Genomic DNA, 18,664 nt, shown 5'->3' with positions numbered 1-18,664 from the left:
ACACTCACAAATAGTCTGGAGCTGCCATAATTGTATATTTATTTTTTTGCACAGCTTGTTTCATCTATTCCCTTTGGGCACAATTGTAGGTTATTGGGGGCAGTCTTGCCCAAAAGAGATTCAACTAATTCCTTGACATCTGGCCCCATTTCAGGAAATATCATTAGTCAGAGGATCTGGTTTACCGCCAGGGTGTGAGAAGGTTCCAGATGACTTGCTAACCCTTGGATGCAAACATGAACCACAGGCAGATATTATCCAAATACACCCATTTAATGATTCTGTAAACTCTCGTCCCACGTGACTTGAATATAATCATTATAGCATAGCAGGAAGTGTAATGCGGTGCCTTTTTGAAGTATCTAAGATATACAAAACCTCTTCTTTGTTAAATTCATGAGGAGCTTGAAGGTGTGCACAGATTCTGAACTGTGAGTGCTTACAGCAACCAACATCTGAGAATAGCATAATCAGACAGACTAAATCGGCGTTTTCAGTAGGACTGTATGTAACAGCCTTTGACAATTCCTTCACTAATGCTTTTTGTAATTACTGTGGTCCAATTTATCTTCTCTTTAATAATTTATTAGAAGCCGAACCATTAGAATACACAACCTGAAAATCCAACTAGGGTCAAGTTCAGGCATTGTGTTCACAATCACCAGATCATCTGAAGAAATATCACTAGGTTTTATGGAGCTGGGAGGTTGGTGCTCATTCTTCTCAGAGTGACCATGCCATTTGAAAGCATGACAACAGCTGCTCTTTTTGCTTTGATACAGCTGTAATTGCCTGTATTTTGTTTTGAGTCACCGTTAGTTTCCATCCCATACAGCCAAATGCTTAGACAACAGCCTGGGGAAAGTGTCGCTGCTTGTGGAAATCTTCGTTTTTTGAGTTTAAACATCATTCCGGCCAGAATTCACTGATTTCTCAGAATGATAATTACAGCACTCAATCAGCTTCTAACGATCAGCTACAAGAAAAATTACCTTAATTCAATTTGTTTGTTTACGATGCATACATTAACGATTGTGTTTTAAATGACTAATTATTAGATTATCTTATCTAAGAATATGTTTACAGGTTATGGTTTTTACATCAAAACTGTTCTTCACTCCAGACTTGCAGCAGGCCACTCCAGGTGCATTATGGGAAATCTCCCTTTAACGTTTGCTGAGGAGGCACCGGTAGGAGGGGGCTCCGGTGGAGCTCGAAGCCTGCAGCTGAGGCCGACCGCACACCTATGCATTAAGTTGAGAGCATGAGGCCTGGATGTTTGCGATAACATGAGGATTCGCTCTTCACAGAATCAGTTAAATTGCTTCTACAAAGGAGCTAAAAAAAAAAAAGCTGATAGATAATGGCAACCAGAAGGAGCACAAGGGACCAAAGACTCGCGGTCGATCATCGCGAGGCAGTCGATGCTTTAATCTAGCAGAAATGAAAGGATTTCTCAGTGCCTGCGTGAAGCTCCTCCCTCTCCACTTGGAGGGAGATCAGCAAGTTACACTGAGAGAATCCGGCTCAGTCGCCACTTTACATGTCAATCCACAGATCCCACTTAATTGCATTCTACTGCTGGAGAAGTGGGTGCTGAGGGAGACGCAAGGTCCTCTAAGGAGAGCGGAGGATGGGGGGCAGCACGGTGCGCAGGGTTCCCAACTTAGGTCAGCAGGGTTCCCAACTTAGGTCAGCAGGGTTCCCAACTTAGGTCAGCAGGGTTCCCAACTTAGGTCAGCAGGGTTCCCAACTTAGGTCAGCAGGGTTCCCAACTTAGGTCAGCAGGGTTCCCAACTTAGGTCAGCAGGCTGGCGTGAGATTTTCAACTGGAGACAAGTCTGCACATGCATTTACATGTATGTAACAGTTTTATTACCTTCTAATTAGTCTGTAGGGTTTGAAAACTACCCCAATGCTTTTGATGTAACTATCTATAGATTTATAATGCCGTAAGATTTTTTGCACGAGTCTGAAAGCCAGATGTATGAGAGTTGGCAACCCTGATTAGGTCCCTCAAGGCACATCATCACAGAGAGCTCAAATGAGTCTCATCACACCCCCCACCCCCACCCTCCCGACCTCGCTCACCTATGCAATGCAGAAAACACCCCTTACCGAGCATTTACCCTGCCCCCTGAGTGAGCGATCTAACGTGATCTTTAGGCAGCCTGAGATGCCAGGCAGGCCGACCTGCTTGTTTTAGCATTAAGGCACACAGTAAGGTGTTCAGCTGGCAGCCAGAGCCTGCGGGTGAGTTACTGAGCTTTTTGGCCCCAGGGACTCACTTCGTATTGGGTGATGAGTCCATTAGGCTCCACAGGCTCCTCCCACTTCAGGAAAATCATGTCCTCTAGGGGGGTGAAGGTCAGCGACTCCGGGGCAATGCCGCCAGGAACTGTGGCGGAGGAGAAAAACAGACAGGTGCTTGCTGTGAGGGAGGGGCTGACAGCATATAACCCTCTGGGGGGGGCGCCCACCCGTGTGTTTACAGAGAAGAGTGCACAGATGGGGCCAAAGAGTGAGAAACTACTGAGGTTAAGGGGAAAAAGAGGCAGGGTGAGAGAGTGTCACTTCTCCTCAGTGCTTTGGTTGTTAGAGCAGACTCATCTTGGAGGGAGGGGCCCGTTTGGCTGAAAGTCGGAGCAGGTCATTTGAGACAGCAGGAGAGGGACCCCCAGAAGCGGCGGGGTCACCGTTCCAGCCCCCCGTGTGTCTCTGATTTGATTTTCTTTCAACACCAGGCACCTGGAGCTAGAGATCTAGCCACAGAAATGGGTAACTTAAACAACCTTTATTCCAAAATTAAGTGTGACTTACGAATAAAGGATTGTGAAGACATACTGTGCCAAAAAAGACATGGTCTAATCGTTCTACTGCTCCATTAAAGGTGACGTTTTGACTCTATCTTATTGTTTTCACGGGAAAGACATGAATAAAATTTGATTAGCACATCCAGGCCATTTTTTTCCTTTTGTGAAATGACCAGAGACGCAGATTATCATTTACCCCGCACCTGGCTGGACTTTCATCGGTGAGGGGGGCTGCGTAGGGCTGTGCAACGTGAAACCAGAGGCTTAGGGGGGCATTAATCTTCCCAGGGGTATTATCTGTCAAAGCAATGGAGGTGTGAAGACAAGGGTGATGGATGCCTTCCAGCATGAGGTGGGAGGGGGCATGTTAGGAGGACAGCGGGGCTGGGGGGGAGCAGGTGATGGAGTTCCCAGGTGCCATGAAATCCCAAGTCACTGCAAGCATGCTCATGAAGTGTCAGCATGGTTGGGAAGGCGAGGAAATGGGACTGAGTGACTGGTGATCTGTGGTGATCTGTGGTGATCTGCTGCTAGCTTGACTCCACCCACTCAATCTGAGCTCAACCATCTTGCTAAAATCACCAGAGGGTTACAGTGCAGAAGAGGTGATAAACCATCAAAGACCTAGCAGCCAAGGGCTGGGTCCATTAAAACCAGTGTAGAGTGTGAGGAGCCGTCAAGCCCAGCTAAACGAACAGAGAACCAGCCCCCCCTCCCCCTCACTGCAGGGGCTTCTATTCCTGTTCCTCCACAGAGACAGCAGCCATTCATTTACCTCTCTTAAGGTTTTCATGATGGCAGCTGAGGGAGAGCTGCTGATTGGTGGGCAGCACGTGAACGTTCTTGGCTCCTCCTCTTTTTTGTTAAAGTCAACACGTTTGTTTATATTTCGATCACAGGGCCACGGGCATGACCATCTGGGAATCAATTATCCCACTTCTGCGGTTCATGTTTGACGATTAATGTGAAGACAAGCATTTTGGAGAAACAAGCTTTTTCCACGTTTCTTCTTCTGCCTCCGCCGTTTCCAATAGCGGCATGACTAATTCTGCAGTCGTCAGCCAGTTCTGCTGATGCCGCGGACCCTCTGGAGGTGCCCCAGCTACTGCTCGGATGAAGCCTCGTAGCGCTCTCACCGGGGGGCTGTGCTGAGCTTGCATGTACGGGACACCGCAGTATTAGTATTTACTCTGTCACGATCAGGGTCACGCTGTGGACCCCAACAGCTAAACTTTCTTCGGGCATAAAAAAAAACTGAAAATCTTTGACTTCTCGGGGAGTCCTGCACGATAAAAGCCTCGAACATCGTGTCGTTTCGTGGCCGACGCTGTCTGCTGCAGAAATTATGTGGCGTTATCAGTTGACGACTCATAAGCCATTCCTCTGGCTTGACATTAATGCAGGTGCTTCAGCTTAAGCACCTTGCACACCGCACAGTCCCCGTCTCTCTAAGTCATTATCGCTCGGGTAAAGTATTCAAGCCAGCAGGTGCCAGACGCAAATCCAGCCTAAATATGCCTCATGCGTGCATCTAAATGATTGTTATGGAACACAGTCGCGTGAAGATGACGGGGGTCCTGGAACGAGCTTTGCTCAGTGGCGGCATCGTAGCCTGAGGTCTATCCGAGACATGATTATTGATAGTTGAACTTTTCAAAGGAGATGTTGAGTGACTCAGTGGCATAAGTCTCTGTGCTTGTGATTGGAAGATTGCCAGTTCGAGTCCCAGCCTCGGCAGAACAGTCACATGTCCGTGGGCCCTTCAGCAAGGCCCTTAACCCGCAGCTCCTGGGGTGCTGCACATTGGCTGACCCTGCACTGTGACCATGCTATTTAGAGCAAGATTAGGTAGGTGAAGAGGAAGCATTCATACTCATACTTGTGCAAATGGCAAATAAAGGATTTATCATCTATCATGGGGCTGGGCTTCCTCTAAGGGGCGGGTCACATGTCAGGGGCGGGACACTGGCATGTTACTCACTGTCCTCCTCGGTCTGGAAGGTGACCTCGCGGCCCTCCTTCTTTCCCTCGGGATTGGAGAGCGTGAGGCGCACGTGCATGGCGCGGTATGGCGGCAGGTCGCGCAGCGTGAAGCGCGACACGTTGTGTTCCACAGCGAGGCACTCGCGCACCGTGGCGTTGTGGCCCCCGCCAGCCCCGCCGCTGCCCGCCGCCATGGAGTAGCGGTAGCACAGGGACACCGAGTAGGTGTGGCAGCGGGTCAGGTTGTAGGCGAGTGTCTCCCATTGCAGCGACAGCTGCCGCGCCTGGATCTCGGTGGCGGTCAGGCCCCGCAAGGGCCGCATCGGCTCTGGAAGAGGGGGAGGGTGATAGGGAGGAGAAAAGAGTGGGGAAGAGGGGGAGACATAGAGAGAGGGGGAGATGACAGCTCTGTCACTCATATTTCCTCCGATGTGACGATGTTCTGACAATGCAAATATGAGATTCATGCCACAATTTCCAGGCCAGCATGTATACTGAGTTCTCATGGAAAGGGGGATTTGGGGAGCATGAATTTGGCAGTGTAGGAGGGAGGTCAGGCCCTCCAGCAGTGCATGTCAGTCGGCGGTTAGCGTGCTTCAGAGGCAGCAAGGCGGCGGGAACAGAAACGACAGCCGGCACGTGTTCCAACTCCCACCCAGCACAGCAAACAAATCGTTAGAGGAACGTATGGGACATGGGGTGCATGACCTTGAACAAAACAACCACTAGGGGGTGATAAAGAGACCTGCAGGCAGAGCTGAATGGGTCACATGAGGCCAGGGCATTTAGCCCAGTCAGGCTGGTGTCACATTCAACTGCCCTAGAAGCAAGAAATGATGCCAATTACAGTAATTAATTGGACAGGCTACGGGTGCAGCTTCTCCGTCATGGTGTCAGAGAGCCAACTGAGTCCCCCACTCGTCTAGCTCCTAGGGTCAACTCCAGATGAAAACAATCTATTTCAAGGGGGGTTGGCTTTGATCATTATTACCATCACAGGGTCACTGTGATGCGGCACCTATTTTTAGACCTAGTCTATTATTTCAGGTCACTCGCTGGCAAGCGTTAAAGAATGTCACCCGGTGTCACCATGGTTTGCTGCGAGGTTCTGCAAGGAGATCGTCAAGGAGACAACATGTTATCAATAGAGAGATTTGTTATGGTCCATTATTAAAACAATCAATGCACTTTTGTCAAACTATATTCGTGCATAATGTACTGTATCACTTTGTTCTTTTATTAGGAGATTCTGATTAATGTCCCCAGCCTGTACGGAGCGACAGTGGATCCATGGAGCCTGAGCGGCTCCGATTGCAGCACAAGGTCACGACCTGGTGGCTAAATTCATCCAGCTTTTACACTCAGAGGACGTCTCACTTGGACAAAGGAAGCAGAGCAGATCAAGAAGCAACAGTCCTTTTCTCAGTGGCACCACCAAGCTCTAAGCATAAAAAAGCTGCCAGAGAGATGCATTCGGTTTAGGGACCCTGGAAATCCTGCACTAAGACAGCCTCGGGCAAACACGCTCACTCACACGGTGGAATCCCGTCCTGAACACTTCCCTTAAACAGCTCCTCTCCCCCATGTGATCTGTTATCACTCCCTCTGCGGCAAGCGTACAACACATCAGCAGGAATAGCAGATAGCACACCAAGCAATCAATACCAAAGCCTTCCACAACTCCATCTTCTTCTTCTTTTTTTCTTTGTCTGCTTGCCGACACTTTGGTCGTGATAAAGAGCGGAGCTCTCCGTTGCCGCAAGCCTGTGCTCGGGGAGATGCGCGATGAAACGCCGCATGGGAACAAAAAATAAAGAGGGTCGGCCTCGAGTGGACATGGAAAAAGGGCACGCGGATGCAGCATGAGATGAAGAGGGCTAAAAATACATGCAGAGCCCTGCAGATTGCGCCTTAATGGAGGTCCTGATCTAAGACAGGACGTGAGCACAAGCCCATCAGAGATCGGCCTCCAAATGTCAGAGCAGCACTACAAATGAACAGCAGTTCTGTGTCCTCTTTGTGGAGAGTGCTTTGGGGGGCAGTTGGTTTCATCTTTTCCAAGCTGGCTGTTATCCCTGTCATTCACCCCTCCGTGCTCCCGCCATCCATGCCAGGCCGTGTGTGTGTGTGCCTGTCCCTTGTTGCCCCCCCCCCATAGTGGCACACCACGATTGATGAGGCCAGAACCCAGGGCCGTATGTGATGCTGTCAGGAGCGGCACTGTGTCCGAACGGAAGCACCCCAGATTGCAATGCCCCTTAGTGCTGCTGAACGGAAATGCCTGCAGACGGGAGCATCCGGGCATGGCGTCCAAACGCCTCCGTCATCTAGACATCCATCTCCAGCCATGCCTCTCTCCTGGGTGACAATGACGAGGGGGAAATGTTTCCCCCGTCCGGAACACGATCCGAAATTCCACAGTGCGTTACTCACACGGACAGGATGAAGTGTGCCGTAAAATGCGGTCAAAGTGAACCCCTATGGGGGAAGGTGGCACCACTGTGAGGCATTTCGTCTCCACAGCACTGGCCGTGGTGAGACTCAATTCTCAGCCCGACAGCTGGTCTCCACGGCGACTCGCTCACAGTAGTGTGTTGGCCGTCGATAATTGAAACGTCGCATCTTGGGCGCACTGGCCGCCTGTCAGCCACATGCCACCAAACTGCCTGTCGGGGCTCCACCGGGCCCCCACCGGGCCCAGCTCTCCGCCGCTGTCCAACTGGTCAGCACCTCAATGCAGGAGTAGGGAAGAGGACATTCAAACACCTTCTGGTCCTCGTCCCCACAAGCTCTGCTTATGTCAAATCATCCTTCCTGTCCTGAGGGTGGGGAAGGGGGTGCTGACTGTAATTAAAGACCCACATTTGCACTAAAATAGATTTTTTTCTCCTTCCACCATCCCTCACTCTGTCTCTGCCCTCATGTTCGAATCAAAGTTTAATAAAGCCTAAATATTTTACCAGCTGTCTCTCCCACCTCAATCCTAATGATTCTAGAAGCACATCCCGTGTCTACAGCAAAGCTACCTGAAAATCACCACTGGCGATCAGTATGACTCACGCTGCTCCATTCACCTAACGTTATCTTCCTGCAGTGATAGGGCAAAAAAAAATCACTTCGATCCAACTCAACCGGCCTCTTATGCATAGTCGATAATGTGAAGAAAATGAGGCTTTTTAATATCATTACGTGTTAGCTCGTCAGAAATGTATTGATTGATTTAAGACAGATAGATCATTCATGCACTCTTAGTAATGGCCATTAGCGCTTTAGCCATGGATTCCTGTACTGCTCACACAGTGACCAATCACCCAAGGTGGAGGCGGGGACAAAATTCAGTACCTCCAATGGGAGGGGTCTTTGTCTGTATGTCCTTATAATATGGACAAGCTGTGCTTACTTTTTTGAGAGACACTGACTAAATGGTGACAGCAAATACTTTATGCTCCTCACCCACAAAAGCGGTTGGCAGTACCGGGGGGGGGGGTATCTGCATGGGAGGGTTGACTAATGGAATAATCAAAAGTCCAAAGGATATTGGAAGATGGACCTGAGGCACGAAGACAGTGACTCACGCCCGCGCCTTCCCTGTTGTGAGGCACCTGCTGCTCTATACCTGCAAATTCACTTACAACAAAAGCCGTCTGCAAAGTGAGAAGTTATTTATCTGCACTCGTTTCATGAGCCCCACAGAATGGCATCGCTTTGTTGCTTGACCGGTACATTTATCAAAAGAGATCTATAATTTTCCCCGAGTGTGCAGAAGAGAATTGGACTGGAACAATTCAGGATGCAACACCTGATCCCTGCCCACAATCTGACGGGTTCATTTTATGTCCAGTCCTGGCAGTTTAGAAGATTGGGGGAGGAGGGGAGGGGGGGGGGGTTACTGGAGCCAAAACACAACATGCCGAAGAATTACTTGTTTTTGCAAACTTCCAGGAAGTGGAACCAACTTCAGTCTGCAGCGTCTCAATCCCCTGTTGGGTAGGGTACCCAACAGGGGATTGAGGAATACCCTGCATGACTGCTGTCTTATTCTAATCACTTGCAGGCATGAAAGAAAAGGTTACAAACCTCCTGGAAACCCAGCTCACCAGCCAAAAAGTTACTACCACCCAGGCCCCCGTCCCCTAAATACAAGCACCGCTGCATCTCCCTCTTCATCCCATGGCAGCCATGATCATGATGGACTGCCAGTAGACAGGGGTCCCCTCCTAGACAGGTCAGTCGATACAGAGGCTTTGAACTTGACAAGGCCCTGTCTGGCCTGATCAATCACTGTGAAAGCAACGCTGAGCTCCTCCTTCAGAGGGCGCCGTGCCCGGCCCGTGCGGGACAGCTGGCAGTGTAGGCCGCAAAAGCACTCAGCGGCTGCAAACTCAAATCTCCCCCCGTGAACCGTGGCACGTCATAGCTGCACAGGTGTGTGACAGATAACAGGCTTAATATCCCCATTATTTTATTCTGGTCTCCTGTACTACATCTAAATTACATCTCCAACCAGCAAACAATGATGCTGAAGCTTTCAGCCAAACCGACTCTGACATCTACCCCGATCATCCTCCAAGAAGGTACGACTTCCTGTACTTGCTATCAGAAGTACTGAAGACTAGTGCTTTAATCTGAGTGACCCAGCCCCCATCTCCCAGTACAGCGAGGGTACCCCCTCGGACTGGTACACGGCTGTGGCAGGCAGAAAGACCATCAGACGCGCAATCTGAGGCTTTTGGAGGTGGGTGGGGTGATGTTCTGGGTACATGAGGAAGGCAGGATGGTTGCTATGGATACAGAACAGTCAGATATCTCTGCCTACCGGGGGTCACATGAGACCCCCACTGTGAATTGCCAGATTCTGAGTGATTTTTTCCCCTGTCTAGTCAGAAACTCACCTGCCTGATGCAGTAGACAGAAAGCAAGTCGACAATAACAAGCTGCCTCACAGGCTCTCTCTCTCTCTCTCTCTGAATCCAGGCCAGCAGTTGAGATTGTAATGAAAGAAATGGATCCTTGTGTCCCAGTCTGTTGTTGTCACGACCAGCTGCCCCCCCCAAACCCTAAAACTGTCCTTTGTGTTGTCCATTCCCCCGCCCCAGCTCAGCAAACCCTCACACCCCTCCTTCAGCCTCCCATTCTCATGTCATAGGGATCCGTTCGCTGGCTTACCTCCAGTAAAACCTTTATTCGCTGGGCATCGGAAACACAGCCTCTGACTTGTCGTTCCTAGCTTAGTGCATGCTGTACGGCACACACTTTTTAACCAAGAGGTTGTTGTTAAGACGGGAGGAAAGGATTCTGAGGAGAATTTAACGATTCACGGGGCTCATGTACAGCCAGACATTTTTCTGCCGATTTCTGAAGTCCTTTTGTTTGTTGTTTTTGCAAAAATCTTTGTCACTCCTGAAATAGGATTTCATGCAGCGGAAAAGCAACCTAGACTACACTAAAGGGGGTCTGGGGGGCGGGCGGGGGCTGATTTGAAAATTTTATTAAAATTATGTATACAAAATAAGCAAGTATGTACCTCTGTTTTTCATAATTGTTTATCTGGTAGAGGGGCTTATTCCAGGCATCATGGGGCACAGAGCAGGAAACACCCTGGATGGGATGCCAGTCCATCACAGGGCACAGGGCAGGGGACACCCTGGACGGGATGCCAGTCCATCACAGGGGACAAGGCAGGGGACACCCTGGACGGGATGCCAGTCTATCACAGGGGACGAGGCAGGGGACACCCTGGACGGGATGCCAGTCCATCACAGGGAATGAGGCAGGGGACACCCTGGACGGGATGCCAGTCCATCACAGGGCACAGGGCAGGGGACACCCTGGACGGGATGCCAGTCCATCACAGGGGACGAGGCAGGGGACAACCTGGACGGGATGCCAGTCCATCACAGGGGACGAGGCAGGGGACAACCTGGACGGGATGCCAGTCCATCACAGGGGACGAGGCAGGGGACACCCTGGACGGGATGCCAGTCCATCACAGGGCACGAGGCAGGGGACACCCTGGACGGGATGCCAGTCCATCACAGGGCACGAGGCAGGGGACACCCTGGACGGGATGCCAGTCCATCACAGGGCACACAGTAATGTACTATGGGAAAGTTAGAGACACCACTTCCATCTGCACATGTTTAGACCGGAGGGAAATACCCACACAAACACAAGGTCAACGTCACATAGCCAAAGCCTAAACCTTGGAGACACCAGGCCATAGTGCTACTCATTATGCCTCAATAAGCACCTATACCTGTCACCTGGGAGGTAGAATTTAGGGTCTTACCTGCACACTTGGTCCGGCTGATGAGGGGGGGCCCTGGGGGCCCGGTGCCCCCATCGCCAGGCCGGGTCAGCAGCACACTGATGTGGTACTCTGTGTCCGGGTCCAGGTGCCATAGCTTGTAGGTGACCATGTTGACGCCATGCACCTCGGACCAGGGCGACTGGCTGGCGCGGTACTCGATCTCCCGTCGGATGATGGGCCCATCCCCCAGGATGGAGTTGGTGTTCAGTTGGATGATCAGGTAGGTGGAGCCGGCTCTCAGCAGCTGGGGTGGTGCTATGGGGGAGGGGGGTACTTCGGGGGGGGGCGGGGGAAAAGGGGGGCACTGAGTGAGCACAGGGGTTTCCCGGGTTATGAACAAGATCCGCTCCCTAAGTCTGTCTTCAAGTTAGTAATAATCATGTGATAATAAAAAAGTAACTATATACGATACTGTACTGTCCCATAAGCTAAAGAACCGTACAATGTTTTCACAAACGTCACAAAGTAGCACATGTGTTTGTTATTACAAACCATTGAACTTAACTATTTAACTTAGATTTTTAATATAACAGGCTTTATGGTAGTCTGTTCTTAAGCACAAGTTACCCGTAAGTCAGATGCTCTTAATCCGGGGTCTGCCTATATTATACCGCAAAACACAGGGTAAGCAAGGTAAGTACCCCACAACAATGCACTGTGAATGTTTGTGCCGACAAAAATCACCCAAAGTGAGTCGTTAACCTTTTTCTGGATCCTTGAAATCTTAACAAACCAAACCTCAGAATAGTTTTGATTTTTATGATTTTGTTTGTCTTAAGAACTCTGGAGATTTTCCTTGACCTCAAACATTCAGGGTCACAGAAATCACCCTTGATTAACACCTTTCACTAAGAAACTCACCACAGCTTCTCCTGTAAACATGTACTCTATAATTTGGTAAACACACCAAGAGCTTTATAATCTTGATACAGCTCAGAATTGATGCTTCACAAGAAGACAAACAAAAAAAGAACATGATACCACAAATTATACTTACTAAGGCCAAAAAGTTAAGGACAAACTGTTTACTATTTTTTCTTGCTATCTTGCTCTGATTCAAAAGATGTATTAATACTATTAGCTAGATAACACAATTTAATTAAATCAAGAAAGATAAGAAACTCTTTAAAGTATTTGGATCTGTTGCAATTCCTCACTTTTAAAGGTATTGTGAGAATGTATCTGTGGGGGGGGGGGCACCATCTGTCTTGGGGGGAGCAGTGACTTTCGTCTGAAGGCTGCTTGTTTGCTGTGTCCTTTGTTTACCGCCAGACATGCCTCACCGTCTCTCCCCCCTGAAGGGGGGTGACCTTCACCTTAATCATGGAGCTCAGGTCTGTCTCCCAGTGGCATCTGCAAGGACTGCTGGCACACAGAACCACAGAACACGGTGTGTGGGGCGGGGGGGGCGCGAACGGCTGATATTATGAGGGTCACTGTGGGGCTGCGGTAGTGGGGCGGAATGAGAGAGACATGACGGCGTCCTGATGCGAACAAAGGCAAAGAGCAAACAAACTCTGTCTGTGGGGGGGAATGAGGAAATACACCTGACTGGGGCAGGGTCGTCGGGAGCCGGGGGTGAGGGGGATGGAAGAAAAGGTACAACTGCGAGTCACCAAGCAGGGAAAAGGTGACGGCCTGATCGACAGTCCGGTGGGAGAATGGCACTCTGTGAAATAAACTCATGCCAGTTAAAGAGCCAATAAGGGAAGCTGAAGAGGACAAAGAGGGAAAAGGAACCCAGGGAAAAGGGGGAAGGAAAAGGGGAAATGAAAAATGGAAAGGGGGAAGAGGAAAGGGGAAAAGGGAGAATGAAAAATGGAAAGGGGGAAGGAAAAGGGAGAATGAAAAATGGAAAGGGGGAAGAGGAAAGGGGAAAAGAAAGGTGGAAAGGGTAAAGGATAAAGAGGAAAGGGAAAGGGAGAAGAGGAAAGGGGTAAATGAAAGGTGGAAAGGCAATAGGGTAAAGAGGAAAGGAAAAAGGGAAAGGGGGATGAGGAAAGGGTATGGGGAAAGAAAAAGGGGAAAGGGGAAGAGGACAGGGAAAAGGGGGAAATGAAAGGTGAAAAGGGAAAAGGATAAAGAGGAAAGGAAAGGGGGAAAGAAAAGGCAAAGGGAAAGAAAAAAAGGTGAGAGAAAAGGGTAAGATGAAAACGTAAAAAGGGAAAGCAGAAAGCTTGGTAACAGGCCACAGACAGCAGCTCCCTGAGGGATATGGGCCCTGTGGCAAACGGGGTTGGTGGAGGCTGCTGGTGGCTCATTGTGCCTCTGCAAGGTATCAGTAACGTGTTTGGAAGGGCGCCCTGCCACAGCCAGCTGAGAAACACAGCTAACACGGACAAGCTAAGGCAGTGCCTGTGGTCTTTAGCACATGCAGACCTGTAGCCGAGGACACAGTGAACCGGGGAAGCTGAGACAGAATCCTGGTCCTGCTATCTTAGGCCACGGCTCGAGATCAACACTCACAGAAAGAACCGAGATTATTTTACCACAGCACTATACACCGTGAGATACCTGCCTGAAGATCACAGTGACGTTTTCAAAGTTCTTCTGATTCAAGGGGATGGGGAAGAGATCAACATGAAGTCAGGATGGGATGGGGGACACAAAAACTGCACCAAAGCCACAGGCACGGGCAAGATGGTAATCTGGTCTACAGGAAGGGATACAAGCTCCTGAGAGAGGTATCACTATGAGAAGTTTACTGGTATTCTATACGAGGGGATTGTCGCCCCACTTCAGGATGTCCACAGCCCCCTCCATATTACCGTCCTATTTACCCTAAAGGGGTATTATGGGAATGTTAGGTCCTTTCAATAGTGTGTCCTGTGAGATTAAACGTGACATTGTATGTGGGGTCTGTCCAGCTCCCCCCTGGCCGCTGACTCGCCTCACACTCATCAGGCAGTGGCAAAACTTAATGTAATCCACAAAGTGATGTTCCCCAGTGTGATCACCATGGATACCGATCACGAAGCTCCTCCACCTCTGAGGTTTTTTGGATTCCGTTCTGGCAGCTTCAGGGTTCCTACCCTCTTATGATTGACAGCCCCCAGCTCAGAGCAGCCCCCCTTACAGGCTGGGGAATGTGCCACCGACATCTTTTTTGAAACTGGGGATTAGCTCCGTTGCCATGGAATTAAACGCGTTGCAGACCTCGACTAGAATGGTGTGATTATCCCAGGAGACAGACGGGGACATCTCCGCATGATCAGTTTATTTCGATATTGTCCTGGGATTATCGCACAAATCCGGTTCTTATCCAAATGAACGTAGACTGAGTAAACCAAAGTATAGATCCCAAGCTCCTTTTTCCTGGGGAAGGGCCTTCAGCTCACCAAATCCACCAAGTTATGCTCTTTTACCATCAGTGCTCAATTATCAACATCATTGAAATTAATAAAATATCCATCCACCCATTTGCAAAAAAATACTCGTCCAACCAGAGTCACATTGACCCAGAGTCTCTCCCAGGAAGCCTACAATTATCAGGGTTCCTTAGGAGATCATGACATTCTGTCTTGGAAAACCTAGAGACACAATGCCCTAAATCTAGCCAGTAACACTTGAATAGACCTCGGGCAATTCCCACAGACTGATCTGTCTATATTACTCTTTGCTAACTAGCTTTGCTTTTTCAACAAATGTACAACTCTGTACCAACTCTACTCATGGATTTAGCTCGTTAAAGGCTAACGGCAGTGTGCTAATCCCCGTTCTGGTCAGCCCCTGTGTTGCCATGTGACTGGGATCCCCTTCACGGTGCCCCCTGCCTTGTGCCATATGCTGCCTGGGACAGTTTCCAGGTCCAGCCATGACCCTATCCAGCATAAGTGGCTGGGAAATGGACAGATCAACCCTACACTTCTACACACGTATGAACACTGGATGAGTTCAGAGAGGGTGGTCACACCCTGACTGCGTTGCCTCCCCAGTCCACATCCCATAAGAACGATGCCCAAGTCAAGCCGAGCCCCTGCCATCCTGACGACGTCTCGCTCCAGCAGGGAGGGCCTGCTGCATGACGGGACACTGATAGATGCTGGGAAGTAGAGCTTCCTCATACACTGCAGCCATTCACGTACCCTTAAGCTAACTGGGAAAAGAGTGAAAGATGAGTCATTAGACTAAATCACACTTCTGCACTGCTCAGCAGTCAGTAGCCTATGATCCCTAATTAGGCATCATATGTCTTAATTAGGCAACACAATGGCTCTGTGGGTAGCACTATATCCTCACACCCCCAGGCCTGGGGTTTGTACAGTTTGCATGACATCCCTGGGTTTTTGTGGGCTGTAGGTATGTAATAAGTAACAAATGTCATCGCTCTGGGTGTGTGTGCTGTGAAGGGCCGCCGGAGCTCGTGACCAGCACTCATGAAGAATGTCCTCCTTGCCCTGAGGAGTCAGCGGCAGCAGCCTCACCCTTGACGATGAGCTCTGCGAAGTTGGAGACGCCGGCCCCGCGGGCGGCCTGGGTGACGCAGCGGTACAGGTCCTGATCCGCGTGCTGCACGGCGTCCAGCTGGAAGGAGGCCACGAAACGCCGGTGGCTCAGGTGCTTCACCGAAGAAGCAGGAGTCAGGTCTCCATTATGCCGCTGAGGGGGGGGAGTGACAAGAATAAGCAAATCAGTCAAGTGGCCATTAGGGAAAAGGGATCAACCCTCCAGTGCTGGCTGAGCAGAGCCCCCCAGGCTGGAAAAGCTGTCAACATAGACTGTGTCCCCACTGTCCCTGTCCACACGTGTCCCCAATCTCCCTGTCGTAAGCAGTGGACATCCTATTCCCAGTGGACATCCTATTCCCAGTGGACATCCAGCCACTGCGAAGTTTGAACTCTGCTGGGCGATACTGGGTCTTCACAAGCGGAGGGAATCATTCTGAACCACAGGCTCTACGGAGGAGTAAGAAAACAGCAGGAGGTGAAGAGGAGGGGAAAAGACAAATGGAGAGGGAGTAACAGGGTAACTACACGCCGCCTCTGTGCCACGCTGCAGGCGGGCCAGCGGTGAGGTCCGTGAGGTGTTTCTCCACCTTGGCGTGTTTCACACATCCGCGACAGAAACAGCATCGCAGCCAGAGTGTGGAACCGAGTCACATGCATCCACAAACGCAGCAAGACTCACAGGAGGCTGTGGGGGGCACAGGGACAAAGGGGCACTTTCTAGAAAGATCTCAGTCACAGATCCATCATGAAAAATGCTTCCAAGTCCGATGACACCATTTATGCAGTTACATACTTTGTTTAGACCTGGACAAAGACACCCTTACACAGCCTTCACATACTAGCAGCTATGGTGAGATGTTTGTGGAATCCCACACAGTTCCTCCACTATGCTCATCTCAGCTCACCCAAGCCCTGCCTCACTTCTTCCCAATTAGTCACTCCTCCTCAGAACCTCGGTGAGGTGCTGCGTGATCATCGCCATCGCCAATCTGTCTCTGGTTCTCCTTATCTGCCGGCTGCTGGGCCTCTTTCTGTTCACCGATCCTGACTTTGGGTCTCCTTCAGAACCTTGTGTGTACCCGTTATCATCTCTGCTTTTGGATTTCTGTCCCTCGGACTTCCCTGATTCTGACCCTGAATTTCTGGATCTACTGTGATTATGAACTGTTATTAACCATTGTAGACGGGCAACTCTGAACATCCGATCTTCTCATTACGAATAAGACATAAACTATGCATTGTAACACAGTGACACATATTCTAATACATATATGGGCTGTAAATATATTCCATATTTCAGTAATTTCCGGGTGCTATTTTATTATGGCACAATTATTACAATTATATCACAGCATAATTGGGCTTGATGATAATCTCACTGATTAATTTGAATATTGTATCTTGCTTTGTTAACGCTTTATCTTACTTTCGTCACTCGGCAACATTTTTTCTGATTAATTTCTTTCAATGGCCAAACTAATTAGAACCACGGCAACACAGACGGCCGTGATGTCAGTGACCAAACCTTGGCGCATGGGGGCCTGGCACCCGCCACCTCCCCCGGCCAGGCCATTACCCCCCCAAAGTGAGGCCCCTGGGCAGTTTGCATGCTGAGGTCCACACTGAGAGCCATGGCTGCTTGTGTCGTACACACGGCAGCCACCCCCCATTGCAGAGAAACAAATACCCTTTATTATTTTGTCTCTTTGTTTTAATTTAGATGGCACCTTTTTTGTTTAGGAAAGTGAAAGAGAAAAGAGGAAAGGAAAAAGGGAAAGGATGAAAGAGAAAAGCAAAAAGGGATGGGGAAAGTGGAAGGAAGGAAAGGAAAAAGGAAAAAGAAGAAAATGAAAGGGGAAAGGGAAATAGGAAAAGGGGAAAGGAAAGGGAGTATCAGACCAATCTTCCTCTTTCCCCTTTTCCCAGTCCCCTTCCCTCCTTTTCTCTTTACCCATTTTCCCATTACCCCTTTCCCGCTCCCTCTTTCCCCTTTTCCCTGTGCCCTTCCCTCCTTTTCTCTTTACCCATTTTCCCATTACCACTTTCCCGCTTCCTCTTTCCCAAGCCAGCATGAGAGATTTGAAGAGCAGGAGACGATATAGTCGGCTCTCTTTTGAAAAGAGGCAAAACATCTTATACTGTAGCAACAGAGCAATAATTTTATAGCAACAGCCTGTCGGGGCAAATAATGTGTTTGGACGAAGCCCCATATGACCAACGCATACAATAAACCCGAATTAAACAGGATATGGCTACAAGAGTAAACCATGAACTCTCAGGACAAGTAAGTAAGGCCATAACATCATACAGGAACCTGTCCCACAGGGGAGAACTTCTCAGGGTCAGAGGTGCCAAGGGCGTCGGACAGTCTGGCTGCATGCTTGCCTCTGAAAGGTGACGTGACCATTTGTGTGATTTAATTCCCGCCCGATGCAAGAAGCAGGATGGTGCCCCCAAGGCAGAGGTTGCCCCTCCCACCCGGTTGGCTAAGCATAGAGAGAAAACCCGCAGGCATCGCAGCGGCCATTTTGGTGTGGAAAACAGATGCTTAGATGCGAGTCCCATGAAAAACGCACAATGAAAACTCGCCAGTAAAAACCTGATGATCAAACTCCAGGGAATTTAAATCCGCCAAGTTCTTAGCAGCTTAATTTCCAGAGCAATTCAACCACTGGGACATCTGAAACAACTGCTGAGATACAAACAACACAGCACATCATCTTACATTCATAATAGCCTATTAGCATCAGAAAGCTGAAGACGGTGAAGTGCCTGTCGTTTTAATCACCAAAGACTGATGTGCAGTATAAAGCATCGTTCAGTGTACTGGTTTCTTAGTATGGCCATCCTACAAAAGGTGTAGAGGTAAAGAACATGGACTGGTAACCTGCCAACACCATAAATCAGAGAAGCTCTCAGTCGATGTCACCGCACCCCCCATTCCACAATGCCCCAGCCCCCACCGTCTGGAACCCCACCTACCTCCAGCAGGAACTTCTCCGACTCCGAGGCCCGTCCCGACGCCACGCACTGGAAGGTGGCGTTCTGCCCGGCGTTGACCTCCACGTCCCCCAGGCGGGAGAAATGGGGTGCCTTGTCTGTGGGCACAG

General features: G+C 49.7%; 1 protein-coding gene across 4 annotated transcripts in view; it reads right to left on the bottom strand.

The window, feature by feature from the left end:
• The window catches only part of ptprub (protein tyrosine phosphatase receptor type Ub), a 157,047-nt gene that overhangs the window by 48,612 nt on the left and 89,771 nt on the right, over positions 1–18,664 (bottom strand). For all 4 annotated transcript variants that reach the window (XM_023807582.2, XM_023807583.2, XM_023807584.2 and 1 more), the window contains exons 5-9: positions 18,537–18,652; positions 15,531–15,705; positions 11,086–11,379; positions 4,795–5,124; positions 2,289–2,398 (exon numbers count right to left, since the gene is read on the bottom strand). In XM_023807582.2, the coding sequence (XP_023663350.1) occupies positions 2,289–2,398; positions 4,795–5,124; positions 11,086–11,379; positions 15,531–15,705; positions 18,537–18,652 (1,025 nt within the window). The remainder of the gene's footprint in view (positions 1–2,288; positions 2,399–4,794; positions 5,125–11,085; positions 11,380–15,530; positions 15,706–18,536; positions 18,653–18,664) is intronic.

Source organism: Paramormyrops kingsleyae, chromosome 9 (genome assembly GCF_048594095.1).
Source record: "Paramormyrops kingsleyae isolate MSU_618 chromosome 9, PKINGS_0.4, whole genome shotgun sequence".
Classification (NCBI taxonomy): Eukaryota; Metazoa; Chordata; class Actinopteri; order Osteoglossiformes; family Mormyridae; genus Paramormyrops; species Paramormyrops kingsleyae.
Note: the sequence above shows the minus strand (reverse complement) of the source record. Positions and strands in the feature narration are given on the sequence as shown.